Below are 25,155 nucleotides of genomic sequence, written 5' to 3'. Positions count from 1 at the left end.
ATTCGTCAAAGCTTTTACGCCAAAAAAGTGGCATAAAAACTTTGAAAAGTGGCTGTCACGCTCCACCAAGGAGCCAGACCGCGCATGACGAGATAGTTGGGAAGGGAAGCACTGCCACTAGGGAGAGATAGGAAGGGCAAACCCTGAAACTTGCCATGCACAGCCCTGAGGTTCCTGAAATCCCTAGACAGTTTCTTTCACCCCATACAGCGCACCGGTTCCTATCCTTGTCTTTCCCTAAGCACGGCCCTGGCAAGTGCGTGGGACAGCAGGAATACTAGCTCTGCTCTGAGATAAAGACATGAAAGGGAAACGGACAGGGGTAAAAGAAACAACAATCACTCAATGCACACTCAGACTACATAAAGGTATAAAGGAAGGGTGAGGCAAACCAAATAGGAGATAAAGTAAAGGAAGACACTCAACCTTTGGCTTTTCAAGCCAGTTTGAATCAGCAAATCTGGTGTGGGGTCAAAAGTGTCGGGGGTTTATATGGTAGATATGCTACTCCAGTCCCTGACAGAGGTAACATTTCTAAGGAGGCGCACACCACTCAGAATATGTGCTGAATTCATTAAGTGATGTGCGCCTCTTTATGAATTTGACACCCTTTACTTCAGCAAGACCAGCATAGCATGAGCTACTCCAGTCTTGATGATTTGATCCCTGAACCTTTTCCGTAGTAAATTTGGCTCCTGTAGGCTCCAAAGGATCTGTAGCCATTCATAGAGTGTTTAACCCTTTGACCTTTGGTGAGTAATGTGCATTTTTGGGAGCCTCCAACTAATCATTGGACAGAAGGATCAGCTTTTGCCCAAGTCAAGGTTGCCAGCCCACCTGAAATTCCTTGACAGTCTATAAAAATACGGCACTTTTTTTACCATGTCCTTAACAAAAAAAATTGATGTGTTCATGATTTTTTTAAGGCTGGAGAAACTTGTAAAAAAATGTATCACTGTAATTATTATTTTACAGTTCACAGTGAATGCAGCTAATGTATCTGAATTATGGGATGTAGACACATAGTACATTAGATACAATTTTAATGATTTTTTACGGTATTCCAATGTGTCCATTAAAAAATTGGTTGCCCGTGATGTTTTTTTTTATAAGCTGTCCAGAAAAAATAAAAAATCAAGTATACAGCCCTGTGCCAAGTGCAGCCAGGGCCATATACTGACCCATGGACTTTTGAGTCGTTGCGCTTTTCTTCACAAGCATAATCTAGTCACTTTTGCTCCTTGGATCGAGTGACCCTTGGGAGAGCCAGGACCCAGCACCCAACTGATCAGTAGAACATATCAAGGGCTAAAGCATCTAAAAAATAATTTAAAAGTATTGTAATAAAAAAAAAAATTAAAAAATTAAAAACTAGGTAAATCTTGATCTATGAGTATATAAATAGAGATAGCAAAAAATAAAATAAAACAACACCAAAAAAGTAAAGTACTTACATTTGGCAACCACATCTAGGACAACGGCAAAAGGAGTTAGTGACCCTTTCATGAAAAGTAAGGCAATTGTGTCTTGTATAGAGAGCCGGTTTCCTCCTTGCCCATAATATAAGAATCCAATTAACAGCGCCATTAATACGGCCTCAACACCATGGATTAGTAAAGTGGTTAGATCCCGGAAGTCATTAGAAACATGGCGGCTGCGGAAAACAGACAACCCCAATACTTTTATTATTGCCCAATATACTGACTGGAGGAGCTATTTTATTACATTGGTATATGCATTAATTTATCAGGAATATCAATAACATGGAACTTCGAAGTTACAGGTCTGTCCCAGGAAAGAAAATTCTACATTAAAAGTTAATACTGGTCACAAACCCTGTCAATGGAGAGGGGAGATGGTTTATAATGACCAGAGGTGTACTGGTCCACCAGAGTAAAATAAGATCTTTGGGTCGGCCAAGGCTCTAACACAATAAATGGCCCCTAGTGGCCACCATGTCTTCCAGAAGACAACCACATTTGGAGGTCACTTTAGGGTCCATCACTTATCCTTGGCTTCCATGTTTTATGGGTTGATGAAAAGTTACCTATTAGACTGTATTGATACACTATGGCAAATGTTTACAGTGATAATTGCAAAGATTAGATATGCCCATGCTTTGTATATATGGGGGTCCCAAGGAAGCCCAGGCCAAGACTGATCATGACGATTGTTAGAAAATATAACATTCCTCTATCCATTCACAGAATCCCAATATATGTGGCGTTATTTTACTAGCTTCTAAACAACATAATTTCATGGTACTCTGTTGGGAGATATTTACTGTATGCTATATGTGTCCATGGGGGACCACCCAGTGCTTGTGATGCGATTTGTAATCTTACTAGGGTTTTGTTAGCATGTTGTGCCAATGTATTGCATTTATATTGTGAGAATTTGGAGAAATTAAAGAGGATCTGTCAATTGCCATAAATATGTACCGTATATACTGTATATATATCTGTGTGTATATGTATACATATATACACACATATACTATATATTTTTTTTTTATTATTGTTTTTTCATTACTTGGTGTAAATACCACTGTTCTCCTGAATTTTAGTCTAGTTAGCTAATTGGGCATGATCCACAACTCTTCTCTACAGGAATCCTCTTAATGACCATGCCCAGTTGGATATAAAAATTAGATTTAAATACAGAGAGCAGCAGGCCCTGTCTCAGGAATGGAGAGTGGCAGGAACAAAAAAAACATACAATGTCAAATTCAGGAAAACAGCGGCGTTTACACCAGGTAAAAATTCCATGTACAACATTTTGTGGACTATAAGACACACGTTTTAGCAAGAAACACCCTTGCTAAAAAGTGAGGGCATTTTATAGTCCAAAGGCAACTTCCTGTGATGGAGGAGAACACCGCGGCCTTCTCAATCACAGAGAAAACTGCTCCCTCTTCTCCTTCCTTACACTGTTCTATGTGATCGGTGCAGCTCACCTACTGGAACCTGTACAGAGGCTGCATGTCATGAGCATCTGAAGGACCTTCCACCTGATTAGGTCCAGCACCTTTCAGGTTATGTGATCAGTCATATACCCGGGAAGGAACTGCAAGATGTCTTGATGTATAGTGCGTGTGTGTGTGTAAATATGAATGTAGCAGAGCTGTGTTTATGTAAATGTGCATGTAGCAGATCTGTGTGTCTATATGTGCAAGTAGCAAGATGTGTGTGTCTACCTGTGCATATGAAGCAGAGCTGTGTGTCTACATGTGCATATGCAGCAAAGCTGTATGTCTAAATTAGTGATAATGACCCCTCAACTTTACACCACCAGGGAAGATTTAATTAATAGGAAAAATGTTTTTCCTACTTTCTGCTGTCTAAACCTGGGGTGTGTCTTATGGTAAGGTGAGTCTTAAAGTCGGAAAAATACGGTATATGTCAAGTGACAGGTCCTCTTTAACCAATGTCAAGAAAAGGTAAGGAACATCTATAGGAGTGAAGGGTAACCAAAGATTAACCTATATTTCTGCTATAACATTCAGTCATCTTGAAAACTAAAGGGCAATTCCCATCTCCAAGATATTATCTGAATATGTAGTAGGTTTACTAATAATAATAATAGCTAATACCTCCAATTAGAAATGTAGTATAGTTCTTCTGATTCGCTATGACGCTTACCCCATGTGCAGGGTATTGCAGTAGCTTAGGTATCCATGGTTACGACCACTAACAACTAATTAACTGTCACTATATGAGTGACACATAAGCACAATTAAAGGCGCAGTGTCGCCCCTGACCAGACACAGCCGCACAGCGCACTGCGCGCCGCCATGTCTGGTGAAGTGACAGCACTCAAACAGCGCCAGATGTCCTGCACAGATGCTGGGGGAGCGGCCCGGGCCCCGACAACGAGTGGGCCCCCCTGATGGTCCAGGGCCCCAGCACTTGCACTGGGTGCTGACGCCGGCCCTGGTCATAACCATGCATACCTAAGCTACGGCAATGCCCTGCACATGGGGTAAGTGACATAGTGAATCAGAAGAACTATACTACATTTCTAATTGAAGGTAGTTGCTAATATTATCATTACACTTACTACATATTGGTATAGGATCTTGGAGATGGGAATACCTCTTTAAGTGAGAAGTTGTGATTTATTGGTAGATTTATTATTAATGGAACTTACTTTAATAATACTGCAAATTGATGAAGACCTTTAGGCAGCTCATCGACTTCATTTGCATCTATCTTGATTGCCTTTTCCAAAGGAGTAGTCGGCATATTAACACTGACAATATGAAAAAAAAGAGGGAGAAGAGAACAATATAAAGTTAATTCCTTATTATAAGATACATATTATTATTTCTCCTAGGTGGGTTCTTAATGCAACAGAAGCCTTGTAGCAACATTACATTTTAAGTGTTATTCAAAACTTGTATATGTGGATGATTCATTTAAAATAGAAAAATCAATGGTATAGATTGTATATGATGTACAAAACATAAAGATTCACACTTATGTATTGTAATGTACCGAAAGGGAACGGCAGCTTATAGGACCGACTTCATTAGCTACTGTTGTTCCTGCTCTTGAAATGATCATTTGCATCAGTTCATGTGAACGGGCAACATGTAATACTATATTTTTCCAGTAGCGGCCACTAGGAAAAATGTTGGACTACATACAGCTTATCCCAGTAATTTTGTGGAACTAGTATTTTTTTTTGTAATTTTTGGCAATGTTCTTTTTTTTCATATTACAAACTTTATTAAAAAAACAAAGTTAGTAATCTTGCAGTTTTCACACTGGCCACTGATTCTTTTTTTATTTTATTCGGACTTATACTTCCTGCCTTTTCAGGAAGAATTTACAGCAATCTCCTTATCAGCAGTGGCAGCATGGCAATGCAACAGCTGTTAATACGGGATTCACTAATCACAGTAGGCGATGTCACATCTCCCTCTTCTCCCTCTCTCTCCACAATGACCTTTCCACACGTTCATTAGTTGCTTCAATACAAAAGATATAATCAGGGTTTATTTATTGTGGCTAATGTACATGTGTAGTTTTCTGAAACAACAGGAAATATTTGAAAAAGCTCCAGTGGCCAATGTGAAAATTGCAAGGTTTCTATTTTTTTATTTTTGATGCAGATAATACAAACCTGAAAATTTTCTGATGATAGCTTCTCTTAAAAAAAGTTCTGTAAATGTATATATATATATACTAGCTGGATTCTTAGAGGGGTTGTCCAGTCTAAAGCTACAAGTCTGCAGTCACTCTATGTGATTGTAGACTTGTGAATCCTCACATTGTGCGCACTACACGCTATGAGGATTTTCTGGTATGCCGGCAACAGTTGGCCATGAGACTACAAGTATGTAATATGCATAGTCCCTGCCACATTCCAACTAGATGGCGGATGCAAGTGTATTCAGCGAGGCTGGACACAGTCTAGATGGAATGTGGTCGGGACTACGCATATCACATAATTTTGGTCACATGACCACCTGTGTCCGACGCCGGCACGAGAGAATCCTCTCAATGTGCACAATGTGAGGATTCCCAAGTCTACAATCACATAGAGTCAATGCAGACTTGTAGCTTTAGACCAAACAACCCATCTAAGAAAAATTGCATGCAGAAGCAATTTTTCTGCGCAGTTCTGGGCTGCATGGCACATGACAACCCTATGGCCGCATCGTGTGAACCCCATCTATTGAGTCAGCAAATTGGACAATGTGCAAAGCCGATGTACGCCTACCACTTAGGGTGCTTTAACATAGCGCTTTGCCACCCGTTCATTGGTCCCTTACATCCGAAACCCCTAAAACAGTCTGAGTGTTGGCCTCCAGTAGGAGTATACGCCCTAAAAAAAATGCCGGCATCATTATAGTCTGTGGCCCCATCAATGCATACGTCCAAATCACATGCGGGGGGTTTAGACGTAAGCCTCGATGGGGCCACCGAATGAGTGGCAAATGGCAATGTGAAAGCACCCTTAGAACCAAACTTTTTGACAAGGCCTGCCATCTAGTATACCTGTAAACGCATACCTTGTCTCGCTGGTTGGAAGTTCCTTATTCCCATCATTAACTTTCCAAAGGAAATCATCAGAGTCTTTTACTTTATCCCAGAAAATCTCAGCAAGTGACTTTGTCCTCTCCAAGGTTTCCATTTCTTCCTCTTTAGTTCGATAGTTGATGCTGGTGAGATCCACTGAGAAGAAAGAGAACAAATTCTTTATCCATGTATATTGATTAATAACGGGTTTATAGGAGGCAATAATCACTTTATTGTTTTTGTTCTTATTTCTTCTGTGTACTTGAATATCGTTTGATTTGTTTGTACAATCCTGAGCACAGATAGTCTATGTAATTCATGTTGCCAACCAAATTATGAGTGACAGCAGAAGGAGAAAAGTGAGCTGATCTTGAGGGGGGCAGTGACCTGTCATATGAACGTCGTGGAGAAAATGGATGGATTGCTTCTATCGAAATCTTCAACACATAATAACAATAATAATAATTTTTATTTTCCTAGCCGCAACATATTCTGCAGCACTTTATATTTTAAAGGGGACATGTACAGACAATAAAGACATAACAGAGTAATAGAGAGTTGAACACATACCAAAAGGAGTGAGGGTCGCACTCACGAGCTTACAATTTATGAGGAAATAGGGGTAACACAAAAGGTAAAAATAAAGTGCTTGTCGTATAAGGTCCAGCTATCAGTGTAATAAATAGGGCATTCAAATAATGCTGCACGAACTGGTCACCATCCAGGATCTGGACAAATACAAAGTGCTACCAAGTGCATGAAGACAGAACAGGTTAATTTAGATTGGTGAGGTGAGGTGATAGGACAGGCTAAAGAAATGTGTTTTTAGGGCATGCTTGAAACTGTAGTTACTGGCAATTAATCAGATTGTCTGGGGTAGCGCATTCCAGAAAATTGGTGCAGCAGGAGAGAAGTCCTGGAGATGGAAGTGGGAGATTCAAATTATAGAGGATATTAGTCTTAGGTCATTAGTGGAACAGAGAGGACGGGTAGGGTGATAGCCAAAGATGAGGAAGGAGATGTACGGTGGTGTAGAACTGTGTAGAGCTTTGTATGTAAGAGTGATAAGTTTATATTGGATTCTGTATCGGATGGACAACCAGTGCAAAGACTGGCACAGGGTAGCAGCATCAGTGTAGTGGTGGGCCTATTGTAGGAATGCCAGGGAAACTTGTGGGAAAAAATATCAATTATTTTTTTCTAAATATTGTTAGGTTTATATCTTTTCTATTCTTTATGCCAAAGCTTTATGTTTCAATATGCGGCAAAATGCTAGTAAAACTTTTCACAGACTGTAATACACATCGCAACCACTGGGGGATACATAGAGTCACATATAGCATAGACATCTCCCAACACAGTATCACAAAATCATGTGGTTGTTTGATTTTTTTTTAAAAAAACAGGAGTTTATCTCAACACCCACATTGGCATATGTTGAGCAAAAATAAAAATTAAAGGTGTTTTCTGGGCACACAGATTGTTTAAGCATTGTAAAGCCTATGAGGAATGAAGAAGCTTCATAATTTACTTGCTGTTAAATTTCTGCTTTGTTTCTGAGTTGTCACATGTGGTCATGTGTCCTCCAGCTCCTAACGTCCTACTACAGTCCGTTCAAAGCACAGAGTACAGAGATTTCCTGTCTGTGCTTTGAACAGAGCATAGTTAAGCACCGCCCAGGATGTAGGAGGCGGGGCTCAGCCAGCAGCACACAGAGCATTGTGCTCTGTATAGTGATGTCATATTCTAGTTTAGCTCAATACATTGAAAGTTGATCTGTTTGGATTAGAGCAAACGTCATTTTTTCCCATATTTATTGAAGACCGTAATTTAAACAACATACCATAAAAATCTGCAGGGTTACTATATCGGGGGCAGGGATGACCTATAGCGGAGAAGTACTGAACCATGTCTTTTGCTGTTCCGGAGTAGATAGTGGCTCCGGATGATAACAGAAGAACTAAATCGAAGAGCTGGAATATGTCGGATCTAGGCTGGTGGATGGATAATAGAACCATTCGATTTCCCCGAGCCAGCCGGGACAAGGTTATCACAAGGTTATGTGCTGTGAAGCTGTCCAGCCCAGAGGTGGGCTCATCAAGTATCAGGATGCCTGCACAAAACATGTATAGACTGATATTAGACAAGTTCTGGATAGTTGCACACTTTAAATTATGCATTTTTGCAATAAGATTTGATTAAATATTTTAGACTGTTCGGCTTCCTCAATGTATCACTGAATATAGCAGACTGCAGAATGAGTTAACAGTGAATCCGTCAGTGAGTTCATCTGATGGCTGCTACCGGTCTGTAACTCTAATCTCTCTCCTACTGAACAATAGCTGATGTAAAACCACAACATAGCTGAATTTTGCAATTGGCCATAAATCTGCTTAAAAGATAACTGACAAGATCACTGACGATTCACAGCTAACTCTTTCTACGGACCATAGATGTTGTAGAAGCCAAACAGTCCGAAATTTGTATCTATCTGTCGCTTTCTCTCTTTCTATCACACAGTACTATACTTCTATCGTATAGAGAAAACCTTCAGGCATCTTACCTGGGTTCCACAGAAGTTGTACAGCAATGCTCACTCTTCTCCTCTCTCCACCAGATACTCCCCGGGTGTATGCATTTCCTACTTTTGTGTTGGCACATTGTCGTAACCGAAGTTCTGCTATGACGTCTTCAACCTTAGAAAAATTTTAAATCTCAATTAAAATAATCTGAACAAATAGTAAAAATCTATATCTCTGTCTGTGTCTCTGTCTCCGTCTGTCTGTCTATATGTATCTATCTATCTATATATCCATCTATCTATCTATATATCCATCTATCTATCTATCCCATATCTATCTATCTATCTATCTATCCCATATCTATCCATATATATCTAATGCCAAAAAATGAAGGCAGTACACCGTTTAGAAAAAAGTAGAAATTGTGATTTAATAGCCCTTTTTCAGTTGAACCAAAATGTCACTCAGCCCTAATGGGCTATTAAATCCCAATTTCTACTTTTTTCTAAACGGTGTACTGCCTTCATTTTTTGGAATTATTTGGAGGATTGGTCTATGCCTGGAAGGTTTGGCACCCGTATTACTGCAATGGTTGATAGTGTCTGTCTTTCTATCTCTTCAACATTTCTTAAATAGTATAAATATTTCCTTCACCCGTTTTCGCCGCTGCTTTTCTGAATACGATCTTGGAAGTCGGAGTTTTGCGATAAATGACAACGTTTCCCGGACTGTCAGATGCGGTAACAGTTGATCATCCTGCCGGACATGAGCTACATTCTTCTTCACCAGCTGCTTGGTGGTCAGCTTCCCATTAATAAGGATGTTCCCCGATTTAATCTTCCCTCCTTCATCTTTACATGTGATGATGTCCAATAATGTTGTTCTTCCACAACCTGCAAAGACAGATAATAAGGTGGAGGGCATTTCGTAAAAATCCAGATATTATGATGATTCCGTATGAATCCAACAAAATTATAAGTTTGTGGTGTTTCACTTCGCTCTATATTACTGAGTTATTCTCCTCTAAAATCATTGATCACTTCCGTAATACCATATGCATTCTTACCAAAATATTGGTTGGTAAAATAGTATTGTTTGTTTAGCTGGAATTCCACTTTTGGGTGAGGTTTACATAAACCTTGTTTGCAGACTATGAATGCTGATAAATGTTGTTTATTGGAAAACTCCTTTAAACTTTTTCTCCCAGGACTTTAAAAATTAGTTTCAATCAATATATCTAAACCCCATAAAACCCCTTTAAACTAATCCCTGTGCTACTTTTCAGTAGATCTCTCCCCTCCATGCTGCCGTAGAGTATTTATGAGTATCAGATGCCCTACCAGAGTTTCCGATGACTGCCAACATTTGCCCACTGGTGACTTTTAAATTTAGGTTGGTCATGGCTGATGTCTGGGCACCTTCATTCCATTTCCAGGGCATCTTAAATTCTGCCAACTTCTCATACCAAGGAATCTGAGCATTTAAATTCACCTTGGGGAGGAATAAATACAATTATTATTATTTATTAAATTATGCTTATTATTAATTTGAAATAAGTCATTTATTATTATTATTATTATGTATTAAATTATGATTAGCATTTTAAATAAGTCATTTTTTATTATTACTATTATTATTATGTATTAAATTATGATTATTATTGTTTTGAAATAAGTCATTTATTATTATTATTTATTAAATTATGATTATTATTTTGAAATAAGTCATTTATTATTATTATTATTATTTATTAAATTATGTTTATTATTATTATTTTGAAACAAGTCATTTATTATTATTATTTTTATTATTATTATTATTATTTGTATCATCATCATCAACAATAACAATGATAATAATAATAATAATAAATGAGTTCTTTAAAAAAAATAAACACTATTAAAATTAAAATATAAATGCATACAAATTATTACAATAAAAATATTATTATTTGTATTATTATCAATAATGATAATAATAATAGTAACAGCAAGAATAATATGTATTAAATAATGTTTATCATTATTTTGAAATAAGTTATTATTATTATTATCTTTATTATTATTATTATTATTAATAATAATAATAATAAAATAATAATAATAAAATATGACTTATTTAAAAATAATAATACAATTCTTAAAATAAAAATAAAGCATACAAATTCTTAAAATAAAAATATATTATTAATAATAATAAATGACTTCTTTCAAAATAATAATAAACATTTTAACATATTCCAATGAAAATAATTTTTCCAAGAAGCTTCAAACATTAAAGAAGGAATATGATTTTTATTTGCGTTTGTTAATTTAAAAGTCCCCTAAAAGGGGATATCTGGTGAATGGTCAATGGCAGCAGAAAATCCGAAATGAAATCCGCAAATGCAATGAACATAACAAATCCTGCATTTATTTTTATTACTGATTTTGTTGAGGAAATGTTACAAATTAATCTGCTGATTTATAATTTGCACAGCAAGTCGATTTATGCCGCAGATTTTCCCTAAGTTTTATAGGTTGGTGTTTTGTAAAATCTCAACCTCTTTCCTAAAAAAATTGAAATTTGATTGTGCAAACTGTCAGGACCCTAGAAATAAGTGACTAGAGTTTTACCTGGTAACATAACTCTTTAACTTCCAGGACGTTCGGGGCTCCTGAGTATGTAAAATATAAACTGTTGTCTTCTTCGGGAACAAATAAATCATCTTTTCCATCAGTCTAAAAAAAAAAAAGATGGTCGTATTGTTGCATTATGAAAACCAGATAAATCAAGTTTTAAAGCATTAATGAAAGTCATGTAAAAGTAATAAAATAATAATATACAAAACACAAAAATGTATTAAGAAATATGGAGACTTTCAGGCGCATTTTTTTCCTTAAATAAGTTTATATTGGCCTAAAAATCATTTCTGTAATTGGGATTATTTAAAAAATGTAACTTTTTGGCTTTTTAGTGCGATTTGTTTTCCTGCACACTGTTAGGCACAGAACGAGATAACTGAGAGGTTGTCAGTGAACTGGTCATGAAGGGGAATTTGTTACTCTTTTTTTTCTGTCCTTTACTGAACTCCTTTGTGCTGATATATGACTGCAGACCACATCAAAGGAGAATGAAGAACATTCTCATGGTCATAAATCAGCACAGAAGATCAGAGAAAAACACAGATAAAAGAGTCACACTCACAATCAGAATGAGCTCACTGATGGATTCTGAGTTAACTCATTCAAATAGAAAATAGTTTTTAGCCCAAAATACATGAATTTAAAGCAGTTGTCCACTACTTTTACATTGATGACTTATCCTTAGGTCATCAATGACTTATCCTTATTATAGGTCATCAATGTCTGATCGGCCGGGGTCCAACACCCGACACCCCGGCCGATCAACTGTTATTGGTGTCGGCCGCCGGCCAGAAGTACTCACTTGCCGAGCTGCTCCGTCTCCTTGTAGTGACTGCCGCAGGGTACTACACATCCGCCTCCTATTGATTTTAATAGGAGGTGGATGTGTAATAACAGGCCGCGACCACTATCTGAAGACTGCCAGCTCCACAAGTGAGTACTTCCGGCCAACGGCTGACACGGGGTGTTGGACCCCGGCCGATCAGACATTGATGACCTATTCTAAACTTTTCTGTGACTCCTACAATTATATAAATGACTGAGCAGAAGCGTTAAGCTTATGCCTGAGCATGCACAGAGCGGGGGACAGCCTCAATAGAAAGTCTGAGGGTCCGTACATGTACAAGTGGTTTGCTTAATTAGTTTAGGACTTGAGATCCAGAACCCCACTAATCAATATTATTGAGCAGTGGCTTTCAATTTATTTTATTTTTATTTTACTCACTTATATATATTTTATAGTATCATTATTTATACTTTCTGTATCAGGCGAGTTTAACAAATGGCATCTTATGAATAATGTTTCTCCTTGTGGAGTGTGACATGCCTGAAATGTCAGTGTAAGGAGACTTATAGGCCATGCAATGCTCTTCTGGGAAATTAAATATGCAAATTGCCTCTTCAGAGAGTAAGAGGACTCTAGTGCCACCTATTAAAAGTAAGAATCCTAAAAGTCTTTATTGACCCTTTAACGAGCCTTGCCACATGACTTAAGATAAAAGCAAACCAGAATCTCAATTTGTAGACAAATGTTGAGGGGTGTTTTCCCTTCCTCAGTGCAAATCAAGAGATATGATTAGGCTGTGTGAGAGGCTTCTGACTGGAGTCTATCTAAGAGGTAACGTTTCTCCTTGTGAAGAGTGACATGCCTGACATGCCTGTGTAAGAAGACTTATCGGCCATGTAATACTCCTCTGGAAAATTAAATAGGCAACCAAATCAGAGGGGCAACACCCTGAACACACATGTCTGCCACAATATGGCAGCACATAATTTCGAGCTGCAGGGACTTTATGCGCAGCTTTTGTGAATCTGCAGCTTTCAAATGTGCTTTCATTTTATAGTATGTGCCTCATATCAATAACCCACAGTCGTGATCTCCATTCTAATATCAAAACCCCAATTACATCCATGTATGGGTACCTATAAAAAGTTTCTTATTGATTGATATAAAAAAAAACTCCATACTTTTTATGGTCAAGAAGGACTGCAGTATCTAAGCTGTGTATTATGATGTTCTGCAGAGATTGTGCTGTATATTATTGTGTTCTGCAGCAGCTGAGGTGTGTATTATGAGGTTCTGAAGCAGCTGAGGTGTGTATTATGAGGTTCTGAAGCAGCTGAGGTGTGTATTATGAGGTCCTGCAGCATTTTAGGTGTGTATTATGAGATTTTGCAGCAACTGAAGTGTGTATTATGAGGTTCTGCAGCAGCTGATGTATTAAAAGAAATCTGACAGATTTGGGCAATAAATATGTAATATATTTGTTATATATGAAAAAGTCCATCGTAATATATCACCCACCTCGGACCAGACAATAAAGGATGATCACCATATAAAATGCATAAAGGGGGAAGAGCAGAAACTCAAAAAATAGGTGATTCATCACAATTGTATCTAAAGATATACATTTTATTGAACATAACAAATGGGGTGAATAATCATATACACAGTCACACTGTGGATTAAAATGATGCGCACATTGGAGACAAAAATTTCATACAGCTATGATTGTCATGATATGTATGGTAATCAAATTGCCAAAATTCATAGTAAAAATAGGTATTCCTAGTATGGTAGGCATCTGTACATATTGCCCTGCACACTAATGCTTTAAGACATGTATAAATTATAGTACTTAGTAAAAGATAATGACTATCATATATCTCACATAAAATTTATATCTTTATATACAATTGTGATGGATCACCTATTTTTTGAGTTTCTGCTCTTCCCCCTTTAAGTAGCTGATGTATGTGACTCGCCCCCTGGGCCGTGGGGCACGCGGAACCGGGCAATAGGGAGACGCTGGGAGTAGTAGTGGCGGCCCGGTCCCGCGGCTCAGGGTGGTCAGACCAATGGTAGTCTGCTGCTGTACTTTAGATAATGTCCGACTACGCCACCCGTGGATTGCGGTTATTAGGAACCGCCGCTGCAAGGCAGTCCGCTGGGGCTGATGATGGGTGCAGCTGAGGTGATGAGACTCCCCACGGGAAGAGTGCGGCCCCAGGGCAGTGTAGTGGATGGTGGGAGTGATGGTAGTGTGAGTCCCGGTGCTAATAGTGCTGGAGGCGCGAAGGAGCACACAGACAACAAGTTACAGTCCAGGGTCTTTACTCACAGTTCGTTTGTTCCGGGTCACTTCTGTCAGCAGTGACCGCCCGAGCCGTGCTGCGTCCTCCAGGTGTGGGGCTCGGTCAACTCCCAGGCAGTTCAGGAGCATGGCACAGGACCCCCTTTTATCCTTTCTCTGGCCTGCCTCACCAGTGACCCACTTTTGTCCAGCTGCCGCGGACCTGTGCGGTTAAACGTGGGCCCCGTCCTCCGCTGTCCTATATGGTGCCTTCCTAGCAGGTTTGATGAGGTATCGCACCAATAGATGATCACGACGACCGGTCTTTGGCTGAGGGTTGTTTCTCCTCCACCAACTTGGGATCCGGTACCCTTAATCTGCCTGACCCTGCACCCTGGATTCTCGTGGGTTCTTAGGGTCCCTTCCACCTTCTTGTTCCTGAGCCCTTCTGTTTCTCTGTCTCTCCTTCTTTGCAGTTCCTTTCTGCTCCTGTTCCTTTCTCTTGGAGCTGAGATGAGCTAGAATCTCAGCTCCCCTTCACCTCCTCCTCGGCCTCTTCTCTAGGCCCACTTCTCCTTCTCCTCTCAGGCCCCAGCCTCTTCCCTAGGCCTGCCTCTGGAGCAGCACTCAGCCTGAGCTGCTGCTCCCTGTCAGTTCTCCTCTCCTCACAGACTGAACCTAGATCTAAGATGGTGCCCACCTTTTATACCTCCTTCTAGCCATGAGCCCAGGTGACCAGCAACCAATGGGCTCCTACCTACGCTCAGAAACCACCCCCTATCTGCCCCTACAGCACTGGGTGTTCCACCCCTCCCTCCCCACTCCAGCAGGGACATGGTCGGTCGTGCCTGCACTTCTGTCTAGTGGGAGCACCGTTGAGCTGTCCCTGGGAAATGGGGTGTGTGTGCTGCATGCAGCTAACTGAGCCCTGGTCCATACTCCATCCTTACCTGGGAGTGGAATATCACACCTCTGGCAGAGGTGCAATACCCCTGTAGCGGCCGAGCCCTCGGGGCGCTACATTCCCCCCTGGTAAAACACAGCACGTCCTCGGGCTGGAAAAGAGCAAAAACAGTTGATTACAGGACATGCAAAACTTTTTAAAACTTTTCACATTTAGAAACAGACATTACGGTTCAACTCCCTTTATGGGACATACTTTTCACTACACATTATAGAAAACTTTTTCAATACTTCCGGAACTCTTTTGTATAAAACATTATAGAAAACTTTCACATTACTATTTAGCAGCATATAAAATCTAAAACATTTTTAATTAAAGCACATTCTTGTATTCTTGGTTCATGGTCGCGGTGCAGCTTGCGACCAGGTGTGCATTCTTCTTAAAGTTGCAACAGTCCAGCAAATTTGTCTTGAGGTAGACGTTGCAGTCTTTTTATAAAACCAGTAGGAGGCGCTTTAAGAAGCACAACTATATACAAGGGATTGGCCGTTCTCAGTCCTCGGCCAGTTTTGGGGAAGGGGAAATGGCTGCTCACAGTCCTCAGCCTGTTAGGGGATGTAGGGGATAATTTTCACACAGTCCTATATCAGTCCCAACGGGGACCACACTTCAATCTAGTAACAGTTCTCATACCCTGATGGGTAACTATATACAGTTCAATTTACCGTTCCTTAGTAACGGTGTTCTCCTGATGCTCCTTCTTCCTCCTCATATGGTTCTTCAGACCCGTCCAGGTCCTCTTGGCTCTCCTCACAGCCGTAGTGCTGCTGTTCCTCCTCGGCAAGCCGATGGACATGGAGGGCGTACGGTCCTTTGGCACCTGGGGAGTTCAGGCCTTGCGACCGGGCCTGGAGAGGGCCGCAGTTGATGATGCCCGGGATCAGAGGGTGCGACTTTGGGCCTGGGCGCGGGCTGGTGGTGGCAGCGCCCAGGGCTGGAGGGCTCGGCAGCAGGGCTTGTTGCGGGGTCTGGAGCAGGTCGATGTTTGCAGCGCCCGGGATCGGCGGCTCCACCAGGGGGCCCGGGAGCAGGCTGACGCTGGCAGCGTCCGGGACAGGGAGACTCCTCTTACCTGCTCCCGCGACCGCTCCTGCATCACGCGTCTTCTCCTGGCGCTGGTCGGGGCCCACGACGGCTGGGGCACTGCCGATGCTGGGCAGCTTGGTCTGCTGCCGGTCCGCCATCTTGCTCTCCGTTCCTGGTGTCCTCCTCCCCCCTGGTGGACCGTGGCCTACCTTGCGATGATCTTCCTCCGTAGGCCGCGGCTCCGCAGTCGATCGTCGGGGTTGAGGACCTGGCGTCGCGCTCCTGTGACGTCAGCGTCGCTCCCTCTCCCTTCCAGGACCTTGCGCAGCGTCAGTGCATGGGGCGGAGCTTCGGATCTCGCGCGCTTTCGGCGTCCACGCCCCTCTTCTTCCTGAGCGGCGTCCCGAAGATGGCGTCCGATGGCGTGAAGCAGCTGCGGATGGCGGGAAACGGTCCAAGATGGCGTCTGAGGGCGGGAATCGGCTTGGGATGGCGGGAAATGACTCCGGACGGCGGGAAACTTCTGGAAATGGCGGGAGACTTCTTTTCAAGGTACATGTACAATCTTCTTCAGGCACGCAATACCCGTTTGCGGTGGGTTGGTCACGATCCTGCCGACAACGCCAAAGCTGACTCGCCCCCTGGGCCGTGGGGCACGCGGAACCGGGCAATAGGGAGACGCTGGGAGTAGTAGTGGCGGCCCAGTCCCGCGGCTCAGGGTGGTCAGACCAATGGTAGTCTGCTGCTGTACTTTAGATAATGTCCGACTACGCCACCCGTGGATTGCGGTTATTAGGAACCGCCGCTGCAAGGCAGTCCGCTGGGGCTGATGATGGGTGCAGCTGAGGTGATGAGACTCCCCACGGGAAGAGTGCGGCCCCAGGGCAGTGTAGTGGATGGTGGGAGTGATGGTAGTGTGAGTCCCGGTGCTAATAGTGCTGGAGGCGCGAAGGAGCACACAGACAACAAGTTACAGTCCAGGGTCTTTACTCACAGTTCGTTTGTTCCGGGTCACTTCTGTCAGCAGTGACCGCCCGAGCCGTGCTGCGTCCACCAGGTGTGGGGCTCGGTCAACTCCCAGGCAGTTCAGGAGCATGGCACAGGACCCCCTTTTATCCTTTCTCTGGCCTGCCTCACCAGTGACCCACTTTTGTCCAGCTGCCGCGGACCTGTGCGGTTAAACGTGGGCCCCATCCTCCGCTGTCCTATATGGTGCCTTCCTAGCAGGTTTGATGAGGTGTCGCACCAATAGATGATCACGACGACCGGTCTTTGGCTGAGGGTTGTTTCTCCTCCACCAACTTGGGATCCGGTACCCTTAATCTGCCTGACCCTGCACCCTGGATTCTCGTGGGTTCTTAGGGTCCCTTCCACCTTCTTGTTCCTGAGCCCTTCTGTTTCTCTGTCTCTCCTTCTTTGCAGTTCCTTTCTGCTCCTGTTCCTTTCTCTTGGAGCTGAGATGAGCTAGAATCTCAGCTCCCCTTCACCTCCTCCTCGGCCTCTTCTCTAGGCCCACTTCTCCTTCTCCTCTCAGGCCCTGGCCTCTTCCCTAGGCCTGCCTCTGGAGCAGCACTCAGCCTGAGCTGCTGCTCCCTGTCAGTTCTCCTCTCCTCACAGACTGAACCTAGATCTAAGATGGTGCCCACCTTTTATACCTCCTTCTAGCCATGAGCCCAGGTGACCAGCAACCAATGGGCTCCTTCCTACGCTCAGGAACCGCCCCCTATCTGCCCCTACAGCACTGGGTGTTCCGCCCCCCTCCCCACTCCAGCAGGGACATGGTCGGTCGTGCCTGCACTTCTGTCTAGTGGGAGCACCGTTGAGCTGTCCCTGGGAAATGGGGTGTGTGTGCTGCATGCAGCTAACTGAGCCCTGGTCCACACTCCATCCTTACCCGGGAGTGGAATATCACACCTCTGGCAGAGGTGCAATACCCCTGTAGCGGCCGAGCCCTCGGGGCGCTACATATGTATTATGAAGTTATGCAGCAGCTGAAGTATGTATGATGATGTTCTGCAGTAACTGAAGTGTGTATGATGATGTTCGGTAGCAGCTACTATGTGTTTTGTGATGTTCTGCAGCAGCTGAGGTGTGTATTATGAGGTTCTGCAGCAGCTGAGGGGTGTATTATGAGGTTCTGCAGCCGGTAGAGCACATAAATGTAGAAATCACTCTGCAGTTCCTGAAGTAAGTCTTCTTTAAGAGTGAGGAAGTTTTCATGTCATGAACTCAGGACGTGCTGTTTCCGCCTTCTGCATTCTTATACTTGTCAGGTTCTAAGATCAGAATGTGATGTTTATACAACTATTAGCATGCTATAAATATAATAACGATATAATGTAAATGTCTATGTTATATAATGATAACAGTAATAATAATAATTAACCCCGTCCCACAAATGGATGTAACTGTGTGTCCAGATTGCAGATACTGTAATTTCCTGTAATCGGGCATACAGTTACGTCTCTTGGATGGAACGGGACTTGTGCCCGTGCTATAGACAGCAGGAGCCGGCTGTTACACACAGCCACAGTCCTAGTGCGAATGCCAAGACCAGACTTAGTGCCGATCTCAGCACTTTAACCCCTCATATGCTGCTGTCACTACTGTGAAGAATTTAACAATATGAGATCGATCCCTTTGTCAGTCAATGAGCACCTCCACAGCCTGATCCTGGGGTGCCGATGGGTCTCCCTCAGCCAATCAGATCTCGCTGGGGGCAGGGACTGATTGGCTATCTGTCATTCACATACTGACAAGGAAGATAATGCACTGTAGTACACAAGTAGTACAGTGTATTATCAATGCGATCAAAGGATCTCAGGTCCAAGTCCCTTAGTGAGACTAGTAACTACTGTAAAAAGAAAAAGAAGAAACATTTTTTAAATGTTATAAAAAAAAAGTAAAACTTTAAATGAAAATCACAGTTTTAATAATAAAAATATTTCATCAGTAAAAAAAAAAATCAACCTCCCCAAAAATCTCATATATTTGGTATCATCAAAGTCATAACAACCCAATAAAACTGAATCAATTTCCATCCCATAAGGTGAATGCAGTTAAAGAAAATATTAAAAACCATAATTGCCATTTTTGTTAATCTTGGCTCAAAAATTAAATAAAAAGTGGTCAAAAAAGTTGCATGAACCCTAAAGTGGTACCAATAAAAAAGTCACCTCATTACACAAAAAAAGCCTTCGTGCAGTTTTAGGGCTCTTACTATACAATCACACTAAAAAGGTGATTTATTTTTTTTAAAGTGATTATCTTGTTAAAAAATAGTAAAACATAAAAGGTTATAATATGGGTATCAACCTACAGCTTGTCCCACAAAAAACTAAGTCTTCATATAGCTCCGTCTATGGAAAAAAAATAATATACAGTAACCAAAAAGAAAAATATATTTTTTAAAGTAATTTCTTTTGCAAATGTAGCAAAACATAAAAACCTACAGTATATAAACTTGGTATTAGAGCGATGAGATCGACCCACAGAATGAAAATAATATGACAATTTTACTAAATGATGTTTAAAAAAATATAGAATTGCTGTTTTTTTGTTCTTTTTACCTCCCAAAGAGTTAATAAAAAGTGATAAAAAAGTTACTTTTATGACAAAATTGCACCAATGAAAACTATATCTTATGCGATGCGAACATAATGCTTTATGCAGCTCCACTGACGGAAAATTTTGAAACATGGATATCAGAAAAAGGCACCTCCAAAAACAATTTAAAAAAAAAAAGAATGTATAAATAGTACAAAAGTAATAAAAACTAAAATATATAAAATAAAAATATATAAACTTGGCATCACCATATTCGTGCTGATCCACCGAATAAAGTTTATTTAGGCAGAACGGTGAATAACGTAAAAACTTAAACATACAAAAATAAACTGTGTTCTCGTGACTATGTTGCCAAAACATTATAAAAAAGTTATGTCTTCTGCAATGCAACAAAAGTGAATAAAAAAATGGTCTGTTGTAAAGGGTTAAAACCGTTTGTGATGCCAAGGGATTAAATATTATATTATTATTATTATTATTAACAATAATAATAAACCGGCTGTGATGCCAATGGATTAAATATATTATTATTATTATTATTATTATTATTAATAATAATAATAATAATCCGGCTGTGAAGCCAAGGGATTAAATATAATATTATTATTATTATTAATAATAATAATAATAATAATAATAATAATAAACCATCTGTGATGTCAAAGGATTAAATATTATATTATTATTATTATTATTATTATTATTAATAATAATAATAATAATTAATAATAAACCGGCTGTGATGCCAAGGGATTAAATATATTATTATTAATAATAATAATAATAATAATAATAATAATAATAATAATAAACCGGCTGTGTTGTCAAGGGATTAAATATGATGATGATTATTATTATTATTATTAGTAATAATAATAATCCATTGGTGTCACATCCAGTTTATTAATAATAATAATAATAATAATAATATTAAATACCCATTACATCAGTAACATATTTCCCCATTTTACACTATCCAAAATAATTCTGTATAATTTATGCTTGGTATCAATGACCGACCCTATAATGTGTAACGAACCATTTATTATATACCGATCATTATGTTCTTACTTTTATAGAAGGAAATCGCCTTTGTCTTTTCAGTAACTCGATGCCACCGCTCTCATCCATCTTGGATCCTGGTAATGTGACATGCAGTCTACAATATCCAAGTCTGCAGTAATATGGTCTTCAGAAAGTCTGCTCAGCTTCCTCTGCAGAACCTCTTTGCTCTGACAGCCGCACAGGTAGACACTAGCAGATCATCCGCTCTATTATAGTCAAACACACCCTCTCCTAATAAATTGCTCTATTTCGATCCTGTGTAAGTCTAAAGTATTATCAGATAACACCACAACACTTCCCAGCCAGCTCAGTCCATAGAAGATAAAGGTTACTGCAGGGGAGGACACTACGCACATACACAACCGTACATGGACTATTAATACTCAAGTCTAGTCTAGAACTGTCTAAAGGAAAATCGGCCACTAAAGAACGATGAATGACGGCGAAGATACAAGTACAATGATTGCCGAAAAGGGATCCAACTGCAGCATAAGTGTGAGCAATATCTGCTATACTGTCAGGTAAGGGGTTAAAATTGTATGGGATGAATAGGTAGAGGGCGTTATATATCGTTCTGTCATTAATGACTTGCGTATACTTGCTACCATAAACCAAAAATATAAATTTGGGGGCTATGCTGAAAACTAAACATGTCTGCTTATACATGGAATTTCTTAAAATAAGGGAAAAATATAAAATAATAACAATAAAAATATGTTTTTAAAAATTGAACCATGATTGCAAAATGTGAACTTGGGATCAGTAAAATGGCAGCTTAGATGATGAGGATGATGAATTCAGGACATCATTTTAGGACATTATAGACTATTCTTTTCAATGGCTGCATGAAATAGTAAAAAGAATTATCTGTCTGTCCCTGGATTACAGAAGCAAAATCTGTTTTAGGTCCGGCTTAAAATTGCCAGGTAATCTAGGCTGGACAAGTGCAAAAGTGCCATTTGGATTTATTTTTTAAGAGCGTAGTGATTGATTCAGCAGGGTGCAACATTTTCTGCATGAAAATTTATACCGATGATGTAGTAAACTCCATTTACACTACAAGCTTAAATTACATACAAAGGTATTCACAAAGTCACTTACACATCTAAAATACAAAATAATTTTATTTAAAATACTGTTAAAAATAATATACATATGACAAAAAATAGGGTTTCAAAAGAAGATCAAGCAAAAAAGAGGATGGACCCCAGAAAGAGTATTATCCACAGATACATGTATATTAGTTGCAATAGGCTCTCGTATATATCCACAGCATAATGCTGATACATGTAAAAAGGGACACAAACATACAAAAGTATCTTAAACAGATATAATCACTGCTTTACCCATAATAAATATAGTATGGGGATCACCAAAAGAGCCCCAACGCGCGTTTCGCATTAGGTGCTTTCTCAAGGGCAGTGTATGTAATGTCCTCTCCTGCATGCCTTATATATTACAAAAACCTCAGTCTTAAACCAATCAGATGGTGTATGACGTGCCAGTCCCACGTCGCAGGTGCATCCTGTTCTGGAGCTCATGACTTGCTCATGTCAGGAGAAAATGTCTACATGATGTCAAGGATAGAGATGAGCGGTGTTCGACTAGAACTGTTCGCCAATCTCAAATTCGAGCTGTTTTGGGCGGTGTTCGAGTTGTTCGACGAACCCGAACGATTTGCAAAAAATTCGGCTGTTCGAGGTTATGTTCGATAACTGTTCGTGCACCAAAAGCGTGTCCTGCATGTCTGGCGCTATTTAGAGCACCAATCATGCAGGGATTGTCTGCCACTCACTGTAATGCCACAGCCATGGTGGTTGTGGCATTACAGTGATTGCCCAAATCGATGGGAACAGTGCCAACAGTGAAACATGAAAAGCGGCAATTCAGCAGCGGCATACACCGGTACCCGACAATTTAGAACCGAAAGAATAGAGCTTCACACATAGATTAGATAGATAGAAACATGTCAGTCACATATATATGAAGTACAGTGACAGTGTTGATTACTGTACTTGTCATTTAGCGTAAAGGATTTATCAAAAAAAATAATAGTGTTTTCATGCACCGTCTCTTTAAAAAAGCCGGCCGGCAATTCAGCAGCGGTACCCGACAATTTATAACAGACAGAATAGAGCTTCACACATAGATTAGATAGATAGAAACATGTCAGTCACATATATATGAAGTACAGTGACAGTGTTGCTTACTGTACTTGTCATTTAGTGTAAAGGATTTATTAAAAAAAATAATAGTGTTTTCATGCACCGTCTCTTTAAAAAAGCCGGCCGGCAATTCAGCAGCGGTACCCGACAATTTAGAATAGAAGGAATAGAGAATCACACATAGATTAGATAGATAGAAACATGTCAGTCACATATATATGAAGTACAGTGACAGTGTTGGTTACTGTACTTGTCATTTAGTATTAAAATAAAGGATTTATTATTAAAAAAATTGGCGTGGGGTTCCCCTTAATTTTAGGCTCTAGCGGAGGTTAAGCAGACAGCTGGGGCAGATGTTTGAAGCCTGGGAAGGGGGTAATACCCACGGAGCTTCCCAGGCTACTAATATCAGCCCCCAGCTGAATACCTAGCTTTTACTAGCTATTAAAATGGGGGACCCCCCCAAAAAAATGACGTGGGGTCCCCCCTAATTTAATAGCTAGCAAAGGCTAGACAGACAGCTGGGGGCTGATATTAATAGCCCAGGAAGGGAGCCATGAATATTGGCCCCCTCCCAGGCTAGAAACACCAGCCGTCAGCCGCCCCAGAAATGGCGCATTCATAGGATCCGCCAACTCTGGCACTTAGACTCGCTCTTCCACGCTGCCCTGGTGCGGTGGCAGGGGGTAATAGGGTTGGGGTTGATGTCAGCTTATAATGCCAGCTGACATCAAGCCCAGGTTAGTAATGGAGAGGCGTCTATAAGACACCCCCATTACTAACCTCATAGTCAAAGTTAAAAAAAACACAAACACCCAGAATAAAGTCCTTTAATTGAAATAAAGACACAATTCTTTATTGTTCTAAATTAAACCATACTTACCATCACGCCCATTCCAGCTGAAGCCAACGATCTCCTGCAATAAAAGAAAAATAATAAAGCAACCTCATCCTTACCTTTCCATGGTTCCCACGACAGCTTCAGCTCTGCTACATCGAGATGACAGGCTGGACCGCAGCAGAACGCTGCCATCCAGCCTGTCATCCCGCAGACACTGAGAAGCGCAGGCTTGCTTGCGCTCTGCAGTGTCTAGCTGTGACGGCATAAAGATGAGCCGAGGTCATGTCCAATGAACTCGGCTCACCTCATGCACGTCACTGACAGCGTGGGAGAATTCTCCTGCACTCAGCACTTCAGCGTGAGAATTCTCCCACGCTGTCAGTGACGTACATGAGGTCAGCTGAGTTCATTGGACATGAATGAGCTCACCTCATGCACGTCACTGACAGCGTGGGAGAATTCTCACGCTGTAGCGCTGAGTGCAGGAGAATTTTCCCACACTGTCAGTGACGTGCATGAGGTGAGCTGAGATCATTGGACATGAATGAGCTCACCTCATGCACGTCACTGACAGCGTGGGAAAATTCTCCTGCACTCAGCGCTTCAGCGTGAGAATTTTCCCACGCTGTCAGTGACGTGCATGAGGTGCGCCGAGTTCATTGGACATGAACTTGTCTCATCTTTATGCCGTCACAGCGAGACACTGAGGAGCGCAAGCATGCCTGCGCTTCTCAGTGCCCGCGGGATGACAGGCTGGATGGCAGCTTTCTGCTGCGGTCCAGCCTGTCATCTCGATGTAGCAGAGCTGAAGCTGTCGTGGGAGCCATGGAAACGTAAGGATGAGGTTGCTTTATTATTTTACTTTTATTGCAGGAGATCGTTGGCTTCAGCTGGAATGGGCGTGATGGTAAGTATGGTTTAATTTAGAACATTAAAGGATTGTGTGTTTATTTCAATTAAAGGACTTTATTCTGGGTGTTGTGTTTTTTTAAATACTTTACTAGAAATTCATGGTGGTCATGTCTAATATTGGCGTGACCCCATGAATTTCGGGCTTAGGGCCAGCTGATAATGCCAAGCTGGCCTTAACCCCTTTATTACCCAGTGAGCCACCGCACCAGGGCCCTGGATGAGTTGGGTACAGTGCCAGAAGATGGCGCTTCTATGAACGCGCCATTTTCTGGGGCGGCTGCGGACTGCAATTTGCAGCGGGTGGGGCCCAGAAAGCTTGGGCCTCCCTGCGCTGCGGATTCCAGCTCCCAGCTGCCTAGTTGTACCTGG

At 41.1% G+C, this 25,155-nt stretch overlaps 2 protein-coding genes across 2 annotated transcripts in view; one reads left to right on the top strand and one right to left on the bottom strand.

Annotated features, from left to right (window-relative positions):
• The window catches only part of ABCG8 (ATP binding cassette subfamily G member 8), a 32,303-nt gene extending 11,029 nt beyond the window's left edge, over positions 1 to 21,274 (bottom strand). The window contains exons 1-9 of the mRNA XM_073672040.1: positions 20,875 to 21,274; positions 11,164 to 11,268; positions 9,889 to 10,039; positions 9,203 to 9,441; positions 8,590 to 8,722; positions 7,870 to 8,139; positions 6,020 to 6,182; positions 4,150 to 4,251; positions 1,455 to 1,654 (exon numbers count right to left, since the gene is read on the bottom strand). Coding sequence (XP_073528141.1) covers positions 1,455 to 1,654; positions 4,150 to 4,251; positions 6,020 to 6,182; positions 7,870 to 8,139; positions 8,590 to 8,722; positions 9,203 to 9,441; positions 9,889 to 10,039; positions 11,164 to 11,268; positions 20,875 to 20,934 — 1,423 coding nt within the window. The 5' untranslated portion in view covers positions 20,935 to 21,274. The remainder of the gene's footprint in view (positions 1 to 1,454; positions 1,655 to 4,149; positions 4,252 to 6,019; positions 6,183 to 7,869; positions 8,140 to 8,589; positions 8,723 to 9,202; positions 9,442 to 9,888; positions 10,040 to 11,163; positions 11,269 to 20,874) is intronic.
• ABCG5 (ATP binding cassette subfamily G member 5) overlaps positions 21,122 to 25,155 on the top strand; it is a 59,915-nt gene continuing 55,881 nt past the window's right edge. Inside the window, exon 1 of the mRNA XM_073672041.1 lies at positions 21,122 to 21,389. Coding sequence (XP_073528142.1) covers positions 21,301 to 21,389 — 89 coding nt within the window. The 5' untranslated portion in view covers positions 21,122 to 21,300. The remainder of the gene's footprint in view (positions 21,390 to 25,155) is intronic.

Source organism: Phyllobates terribilis, unplaced genomic scaffold (assembly GCF_046119375.1).
Source record: "Phyllobates terribilis strain yellow unplaced genomic scaffold, ASM4611937v1 Scaffold_3__8_contigs__length_932513732, whole genome shotgun sequence".
In the NCBI taxonomy this organism is placed as follows: Eukaryota; Metazoa; Chordata; class Amphibia; order Anura; family Dendrobatidae; genus Phyllobates; species Phyllobates terribilis.
The sequence above is the reverse complement of the archived record's forward strand: the minus strand, read 5'-3'. Positions and strand labels throughout refer to the sequence as shown.